This window comes from Orbicella franksi, chromosome 1, assembly GCF_964199315.1.
Source record: "Orbicella franksi chromosome 1, jaOrbFran1.1, whole genome shotgun sequence".
NCBI lineage: Eukaryota > Metazoa > Cnidaria > Anthozoa > Scleractinia > Merulinidae > Orbicella > Orbicella franksi.
The window spans coordinates 25,873,444-25,883,412 of record NC_138145.1 but is presented as its reverse complement, the minus strand read 5'-3'; the positions used below and the strand labels follow the sequence as shown (position 1 = coordinate 25,883,412).

Below are 9,969 nucleotides of genomic sequence, written 5' to 3'. Positions count from 1 at the left end.
AGTAACTTTGTCAGTGGATTTCGTTTGAGCGCATGCGAAAGAGGCAAGCATTTTGAGCAGGAGCAACATGGCGCTCCTCAATCGGAAAGCGTTTGAACGCAAGCTGCAAAATATGTCGTCCGCACAAGACAGTGTGCAAACAGTTTCGCTGTGGATGATTCATCACAAAAAGCATGCTGAAGATATGGTGGTTGTGTGGTTGGACCAGCTTAAGAAAGGTAGAGCTAAACTTTGATGTTTACTTCAATCCAGCTAACGAATTTCAAAATTGTCGATCGGGTGTCGGGTTTTAAAATTAAAACCTACCTGATTGATGAAATTTCGGATTCTCCGGCCAGCTGCCCTTTGGATCGACTGTAAAACATTTTTGTCTTTTCAGCTTCAAAGGCCGATCGACGGCTGGTCCTGTTTTACTTGGCGAACGATGTTCTTCAGAATAGCCGTAAAAAAGGGAAGGAATTCAGCAATGCTTTTACCAAAATCCTGCGAGATGCTATGCAGCTTCTCAGGTTTGTGTCAATCGTTTGTCTGCCCGACCAGTTCACGTGCCTTGAAAGATCAACCAGTATCTCAAATGAGTTCTTAAATTTGCTTTCAGCGAGAAAACCATCAAAGGAAACGTGGAAAGAGTCATCAAGATTTGGGAAGAGAGGAAGTTATTTGAAAAGGATTACCTTGAGGCGCTCCGCAGTAAACTTGGTATGGTGATTTGTTAGATTGAATTTATTGGTAGCTTTTCATATGCATATCAGTGTCAACAAGGAATAATAATCACATACTATTATCAACCTCAGAAGTAGCCAATGACCTGCCTGAATTATTGGCCTCATACTGGGCTTGAAACTGTCTTCAACATACCTTAAAAATTGTGATAGCAAGTCCCATGAAAGTAGTAGTAGTAGTAGTAGTAGTAGTAGTCCCATGGAAAATACTCTCTCAAATCACAGACAAAAAAATTGTAGCAATAACATGTTACCCTGTTACCCACCCCGTCCCCCTAAATATAAGCCACTTTCATCAAGATTGAAAGGTGGCTACCTATAGTCTATAGTTTTGTAAAAAGTATGTAAACTGGGTAACAGGAACATACCACACATGACCTTTAAAATCCACACAAAAAACATTGGGGTTTTCTGCTATGTTATGATGTCAACATAAACACAAAATGCAAAAGCAACAGTGAGTTTTATCTTGTTTCCATCAGGGAAAATCCATAAAATTTAGCAGACTGTTTATGACTATTTTACTTTACTTGGCACTGTTTTTTTTTTGAAGATCTGTCCAACTAGTTTTTGTGCAAAGGAAAAGGACATAAATTTGAAAATGATGAAGAAACTGCTACTACAACCCCTACTTTTTTGCCTTAAAATTGTGCAGTTCCAGAAATATCCATACTATCATACAGAAGGGATTGGAATTTCCTGGGGCTTGGGGGGTTCTGTAAGACCAAAAAATTTAAAGACATGTATGAACAGGCCTTCTGATATTACACGATGGTATGATTTCACACAATCAACCTCAAATCGAATCTGATCACACAATTTACAAAAAATCGCATAACTCATGAAAAGCAGCACAATTTTAACAAAGTAAACAATTAGTGCTTTATCTGGAAAAATCCTGTCACTACACATCATTTCAAGTTGAATTTCTCTTGGAGAAGCCTCGAAAACCTTTTATCATCTTCAGTTTCATAAACAATCGAAGTTCAAGGCATTTTCTGGATGTCCCAGGACTGCTACATAGTTTTCATTCTCAACCAATTGCTAATGGGACGTATTAACAGGGTAGGATCAAACCTTGTGACTGGTCAAAATTGATATATCTGTCTTAACAGATATATCATAATAATATTGTACCTCTAAACAACTGTTTTTTACTTAGCATCAGGAATGTGGATATAATTTAAATAAAACTGAAACTTGAATCAGTGTATGAAATATTAACGATGGAAAGATGAACATACCTGAATCGAGTGGCCGTGCAAACAGGGTAAAATTATAAAGGATTATACAGGTTGGGATGTTATAATGTGGCCATTGGCCTTATTAACAGGGTGGCTGCATTAACAGGGTTTTCTTATAAGAATTTGTATGGGCATTTCGCTGGGACATGAAAAAGTGGCAGTGATAACAAGGCGATAGTATTAACAAGGTGGCCATAATGTGGGTTTCCACTGTAGCTTTCAAAACATCACTAAGGTGTGCAATACAGTGATTACCCAATGGAGTCACCTTAAATCTCTAAGAGAGTTATAACATCTCGTTGTTGGTATTGTCCTCCAGTAAAGAAAACATTGTGTACATTTTATGTTCTTACTGTGTAGAGTATGCTAAGATCCTTTGGAATGACTGTAGAACTTGTTTTGTGTTTTATGTTGCTATGCTTAGAGGGCTTTATTATGTGGTATTCTTGTGCACAACTTTAATTTTTCACATGCATCATCCGGCCTTCCTATTATTGCCCAAACATTTTTGAGATGCAAAATTCCTTCCGATAATTAGATCCCCTCAACACTTCATAATAAATCTTCTGGAAAACAAGCCTCCAAAAATAGTAGCCCAGGGCTTTTTCTCGGCATTTTACGGTATTGGCCCACATTGTTACCTTGTTGCTATGTATTGCTGATATGAGGAAGGACTCAAACTTTATAATTGTAGTAGTAGTGACCTGGGCTGGGTTGTTCAAAGTCTGATTAAGCTAACCCATGATTAGTAAGAATTTTGATTATTTCAGGTTTGTGACTTTGTGGAAAGGTTTTCTGTTTATAGTGTTTGGACTTCTGTTTTGGGTTTGAATAATCTCAAACTACAAGCCTGAGGGATACTAGAAGATGTTTTGACATATTAAATATTTTAGTTCTGTCAATGTGGGAATGAGAAGTTTGACCAATGACAAGACAACTATTTAAATAGTGTATGTACAATTGGAATAAAACTAATCAAATCATGACGAGTTGGAAAGGAAGCATGTCGTTTGGCCACACAATGAAATAGAACAAATCATTATTAGAGACACTTGTTAGGGAAACCTGTTTGAGTGCAATTATCTGTCAGTCATGTGTTGTGTGAGACTTATGTTGGTTTTTCATATGTTATAGCCTCAGGTGATGTCGCAGTTATAATCAAGAAACCAAAGGAAAAGCCCATTGAAAAAGAGAAGGAGAAAGAAAAGGAGAAGGAAGTAAAACCAGCCAAGCAAAAGAGGTTACCCCCAGCAGATTTTAAGGTATATTTTTTAGATCCTGTTAGAACTGGGTACCTGTTAAATTTAATCAATAGCATATATTTAGAAGGGATTTTTAAATTGAATATGGAAGTAACAGATGAGTAACAGATAAGTAACAGCTGAGTGTTACTTTTCCAGATGTCAGTGATCCAGGTCAATTATCAAAAACTGAAATAAGAATAACTTAAGATAATTTGCTATGCATCAGTTGTAATTTTTAATATCTTTAAGACTTACTGTGTTATCCTATAGGTGGTTATAATGCAACAATTTTGCTTTATCTTCAAGAGTGATCTGGAGGGCGTTTTTAAAATTCAAAAGTTTTCTGAACTCTTTGTTTCTTGAGTCTATTAGAAAGATGCTTTGTTTTGTTTTTTTTACATTCTAGACAGTAATGGCTCGAGTTTCTGTTTTCTGTTTTTTTAGCCATCAAAACTGATAGATGCACTGAAAGCCTTGAGGGATTTTGAAGGGGAACTAACCCTTAAGGAATCTCAGCTGAATTCATTGAGGATCGATGCATCAGATTTGGAAAGTGTACGTCAGTTAAAAGGTTTGTTGAATTATGTAGTTGTATTTACTTGCATTTATGCCTGTCCAGTTCATTGTTTATTTGTTCTTCCTGGCGTGGCTCCAGTTGTGTGCAAGACAAATTTGTAGAAGTAAAAAAGTAAAAAATAAAAAAGAAGAAGTTAAAAGGGGTCACCTTGGGATACATTGAAGCTAAAAGGAGTTGTGAAACCTCTGTCTCATTACCAGATAATGGCTATCACATATATATGTGGATTCCAGAATGAGCAGTATATGTTCAAGTGCTGGCCAAGGTCCTTGGGTTGTTTCTATTGCAAGACATTTTGTCCTAAATACTGACGTCTCCCACCAACTACTTGGGCTTCAATTTGGGTTGCATTTTTAAAAGTATCATTTTTCTTCTCAACCAAAATGAAGCAAAACATTGTTGTCCACAGCAGCTTTTTCATTTTGTTTTCACAGTAGTGCAGTTTTATTGGAAATCTCATACATTTTGATGCATTTTTGCTGATTGTCCACACTAAAAGCCCCGAAAACGTTGATGGAAGCAACAGTATATGACTCTTTTTTCATCACCTGTCTACCCTAGAAACAGTGTTTTCAAAATGATACATTTTCCAAAGACTCCACTTTTAAAACTGTTTTTGAAAGTCTCCATTTTCATCAGTATTTTTGGGCATTTTAGTGTGGATGATAGGCAGAAATGCATCAAAGAGTATGCATTTTCAAATGCAAATACGTCAGTGTGGAGGGGCCTTAATTAAGTGTTATCTATTACCACAGGACTATTAAAATGGCTTTGTTGGTATCGCAAATTAAAACTAATAATTTGTAAACAAACTTAACTTTAATAATGTATGTTTTCCATCTGTTCTTGTTAGATCGCACTGGTGGTGGGAAATTTTGTGAAGAGTATGAATTGGCTACTGCCACGCTTGAAGAGTTTTTGGAAACATTGAGGCGTGAACAGGAAGAGAGGAGAAACATGATCAAAGTTCTGGAAGATGGGGAGGCTTTCTGTGATGTTTCATATGGAGAAGTGAAAGTGATAGTTCATGTAAGTGCTATGTCACAGGGCTTTTGTTCATGTCTGTCTGAAGGGAAGGCAGCCTACTTTCTGGGTATACTGTGAATGCTTGCAGACAAGCCATACCCTGAATTTTAGAAGGTCAATATACAGCAGCAAAGCCCACTGTTAGCATGCAAAATCAATGACTAGTTAGTGCTTATGTGCTTACCAATCTTACATGTACTAGCCTGCAAACAAAGACATATTTCTTCCGGCCGTCACTTGGTTCAGCGTTACCAAGTGGCAGCTGGAAATACGTCTGCATTCACAGGCTGTACATGTAACTGTAGTGCTAAAAAAGAAAGTGATGTGGCTGATCTTTTAGTCTTTATGGTGCTCCATACATTGTGACATGAGATCTTTTTCTCTTTAGTGGATTCACTGAAGAATTACCTAATAGAACAGCTCTAGCACTCACTGTGTGTTCTGTGTCATATGTATTTGCTTGTGTCTGTCTCCTGACCAAAACATGTCTTGATATATTTGTAAAGCTACAGTCGAACCACTAACGGCAACCTTTCTACAACAGCCACTTTTTGCAAAATCTGCTAGTCCTGGGCTATCAACGGTGACTGTTCTATGCATGCTGACCGTAAGTCAGGAAACAGACAGTAGAGGTTTATTTGCAAGATGTTTCTTTGTTGTAAGGAACTAATAGTGTGTTGTCTTTTTGTGCATTCGTAGGCTTACAAGACCTTTGGGAATCGCCTTACTTCCCTAAAGAAAAAGGTTGACGGCAAGGTGAACAGGCTTGCGCAGAAGGAAGCAGAGAAAGCAAAAACTGGGCCTGTGTCAGCACCGCAAGCTTCATTCCTCACATCAGGTCTTCCTGATGTCGCAGAAGGATCAGCACCATCAACTCCAACACAAGCGCAACAAGCTACTTCAGATGAGGCTAAAGCTGTTGATCCAACTGTGGACAACATTGAAGTTGCTGATATGGACATCGAGGATGATTCAGACAGTGAGAAGTCAGAGACAAGTGAGGAGGCAAGTGCCGAGGATCCCAAGAGTAGCAATGATCAAACTCCCAACTCCACAGGAAGTTCTGATTCCCAACCAACACAGTCAATGACTCAAGAGCTTGACATTACTCCGGTGATTTCTCCTGTTCCCAGTGTAGCCCCTGCTCGACCTCTAACTCCAAATTTGGGGACCATGATGCCAATGCAAGGCTCCATATTGCCCAGTCAGCCTCAAGTTGTCCCTCCTCGTCCACCAGTTGGAATGGTAACTCATCCGTTCATGGGAGTACAAGGTGTCCGTTTTCCAGCACATGCACCGCAATTCAGACCTGGAGTTCCTCCAATACAGCCTCTCCCTGGAATGGCTCAGAATCAGTTATTACAGCCATCAGGAACTTTACCTGGTCCTGGGCAAATGACAGGCCAAGGGCAACCTTTTTCACCAATACCAAGAGCAGCAGGGTTACTTCCCAGTTCAAATGCACCCCTGCCAGGCAGCATGGGAACTTTGCAACAATTTCCACTTGGTAATGGTTTCGTACACAGCCAAGCGCCACTGCCAGTTGCTGCAGCTACTGTTCCAGCCCCTGTGCAGGTCATAACTAACTCTGCGACAGTAACTGACATAATGAAAGATAATGCAAGTCGTCCACAAGTTGCTCTTGATGTTGGATCGCCAGATTCAGAGGCGTCTGCCCCATCTCCAGTAGGATCCCCCGAGCTACATTTGGCGGAAGGCGACGAGACACCAGAAACGACTCCAGCTCCCCTCGGTGATGTGAATGTAAATGGCAATACTGGTTTTCAGACAAACAAGTCATTTTTTGAAAATCCGGTGAAAAACCCAACAACCAGTCTAGTACCTGGCTTTTCCGGAACACAGTCAGTGTCCAAAACTTCATCTGAATCGCCGTCATCTTCCAGCAGCACACCTTCCATTCCTGACCAAGCTACAGGGCAGGATAGTGCTTTGGTGAAAAAGGACAATGGACAAAAAGTCAGTGCTGTAGACATTTTGGCTCAGTTACTAAGTAGAGGAAGGAAACTGCAACAACCAAATGATGCCGATACAAAGTCTGTCCCCATCACTGCTCCAGTTCCTTCCTCTATTGCTGCTCCGGTAGCCCCGCAACAGAATTCTGAAAAGCCACAAAGTAAACCTCTTCTGTCCTTGATTGATTCATTATTCCCAAAACTGAGTGACTCCATAAAAACATTGAAAGAGAAGGAAAAAGTTGTTAATTCATCGCAATTCAATTCTCCAGTCATTGCCACAAGTTTACCTGCTCAGCCATTACCCAGTGAAAGTCATTTCCCACATCCTTCCAATGTGGCTAGTGAGCAACCAGATTTTCCACAGTCAGGACTTAAGAGCATTTTGAAAAGGGGAGCAAAATCTGATGATGAAGTCCTCATACCTAGTCAGACATCCCAAGCATTTCGACCAAATGATGGCGCATTTGAAAGGCATTCCATGAACCACGCTCCCGTGACTAATGCGCCACACCAGGGTCCTGTAAGAGCAGACCCGACCTCAATCTTCTCAGAGGAGAGACCTATGGGATGGCTAGTGGAAAATGAAAGGAATGACACAGAGCCAGGACCGAGACATAATCAGCAACAAGGTAACAGGATAAATGTTAGTGACGGCACACCTGCGGCAACACCACCAAGCCCTCTCCCCCGTCCAGGTACCCATTTCCAAGGTCCTCCTGTTAGAGGAGGTTCTCCTCGGTTCCCCCAGGAGCGGCCTTTTGACCGACCGTTGGACATGTCACCCCGTGGAATGCCACCATTCGGGCCTAGATTACCTTTCCAAGATGCTCATGGTCCTCATTTCCAACAGTCCAGAGATAATGCTGGTCCACCGGTTGAAAGACGTGAAGGTCCGCCGGAGATGCCTAGGCGGATACCTCCTGAACAGCCATCCCGCGGTCATTCCCCTAGAGGTGCTTTCAGAGATGGTCCTCTTCGAAGGCCTCCAGACACTTCAAATGTTCATCCGGAGCATCATTATATTGAAACAACAGCCCCCACCAATCCCCCTGACATGCCATTGGAAGACGTACATGCGGGGAAGCCTCGTAATAACGAGGAGGCTTTCGTTGATGGCCCACCAGGGATAAAAAGACCCCCAATTGAAGGAGCTCCGATTCACCAGCCTGATCCTCGACAATCACCTCATGAACAAGTTCCTAGAGGTGACGGCCCTCCGCCTCACCGTGCTTCTTATCCTGGAGTGATGGATGATGTACAGCGGAGAAGAGAGTTTGAGCGTTGGGAAGAACACCGGAGGGAACCTTTCTTTGACCATCGAAGAGGACCGTGGGACTTTCCCCATGATCATCCGGGCCCTCCTCCTCCTGACTGGAGAGGACCGCCAGTATCACCTCGTGGTGACCCTAAACGAGCGGACTTTCGCGAGGACGATCCTTCCATGTGGACTTCATTCGAAAACCCAGGAAGGTCGCCTAGGACTTACGAAGGATTCCGAGAAGCCCCCCCTGAATTTGATAGATTTCACGGTTACGGGCCGCCGGGTAGAAGGCGTCACTCCGTAGGAGACTTTGAAAGTGAACGAATGCACTTTCCTCTGAAAAGACCTGGGCCACCGCCGGTCCCATTTCCAGGGCCTGCAAAGCGCCCTTATTATTAATCACTCTCGGCAGTGCGTTGTTTGTACGTTTGTCTCCCTTACTTTGTTAATCTTATTTAGACACCAAACTGTGATCCAGTCATCCAAGGTCAGCGAAGAAATTTCGTCCTGTGTACGGCGATATGTCTGAGCTATTCTAATCGTTGTGTTTCACGGAAAGATAAAAGCAACTCGCTCTATTTGTAACAAAGTGACTTCCTTTTGCTTCCGTCATTGACTATTTCCTCAACCGTTTTTACGTTATGGGCTTATAGGCTTCAAGAAAAATCTAATGAATGAATGAATGAAAACGAAACAATACAATCTAGTTCTTTATGTGGGGAGGGATGACACGTTCATAAGGATTTTTTTCTTCAGTGTTGAAGCGTGGTACGTTTTGTCAAGTTTCAGTGAATTTATATAATCAGTGTTTCTGCAGTAGCTAGTTACAGTGTACTCTTTCATCTGGTTATCTCTGTTCTCCGAAAAGAAAATCAACTCCATTCGTCTTGTTAGAGCCCCCTTTTGCCATCAAGACGTTGCTAAGCAACATACAGTCTGGTGGAAGAGCTGGCGTAAAAGAGAGCTAAGTACTCGCCTGATTTCTAATTTCGAATTGGAAGCCGTTCGAATGCTTGGTAGGGATGCTCCCGATACGGTAATCTGTTGCTCTCGTATTGTTAATAGGATGATAGCAATTAGTGAATATTTGCCGAATTCTCAACGAAATGGAAAGTGAAAGTTTCTACAAGGAACACTTATGTGAGGATTTTTATCTGTTGAATTGACTCGAGGTTTCCAGAAATGGTACTGAAAGATATCCTTACTGCCGTCATTGTTCTATTGTTAATGGTGATTATTAAAAACTGGATCAATCATTGGCTTAGCTCTGAAAATTTGGTAAGCGTACGCGTTATTTGTGGTGGGGGCGTTTTTATTTTTATTTGCTTTAGTTCTCGATATGTTGGGGGCGTTTTTTAAAACTAACAGATATTCCAGTCGTGCTTGTACGCGCCTCTGGCGATCTTTCATCTCATATCCGACGCGCGCTCGTGGAATAATTGTTAATTCTGTTGAATCCTGCTATCCATCCCTTGTTTCCGCATGTACGAAGATGCGTACTTACACAGATGTGTAGTATTCTCCTTCAGGCAATTCAGGTCGTAGTGAAGTGGTGGTTAATTCTGGATATGTTTGCATGGTATGTGATGGTTTAATAATCAAAAAACAATTTTTTTCTCAGCTCCATATTTTCAGTTACTATAACGTTTTGTAAGGCTCTGGATTCCTTCATTCCTTAGCTTTTCGTTCAAGAAGAGTTTCATCCACGCTATTATGCGATTATTGTTACAAGGAAGCTGAGAAAATATGTTATTTCTGGCGAATGAGCTTGCGAAGAAGGCCGAAATAACTATTTTGCCGGCACGGAACATAACGCGGCCTGGGCTCCAGGCCGGTGCATCATGGGTTTGAGCTTGTTTGGGTTGTTCTTGCCAGGCCCTTCCCAAATAAACTTATTTGCCTATTAGCTGTGTGTTCAT

At 41.4% G+C, this 9,969-nt stretch overlaps 2 protein-coding genes across 2 annotated transcripts in view; one reads left to right on the top strand and one right to left on the bottom strand.

The window, feature by feature from the left end:
• Positions 1 to 9,969, bottom strand: part of LOC145498777 (uncharacterized) — a 127,752-nt gene that overhangs the window by 66,507 nt on the left and 51,276 nt on the right. The gene's annotated exons all lie outside the window — the stretch shown is intronic.
• On the top strand, positions 25 to 9,308 carry LOC145498681 (uncharacterized). Its single transcript, XM_081478598.1, has 7 exons — positions 25 to 218; positions 380 to 509; positions 599 to 699; positions 3,101 to 3,228; positions 3,655 to 3,781; positions 4,641 to 4,816; positions 5,513 to 9,308. The coding sequence occupies exons 1-7, from the start codon at positions 68 to 70 to the stop codon at positions 8,447 to 8,449; spliced, it is 3,750 nt and encodes a 1,249-aa protein (XP_081334724.1). The 5' UTR covers positions 25 to 67; the 3' UTR covers positions 8,450 to 9,308.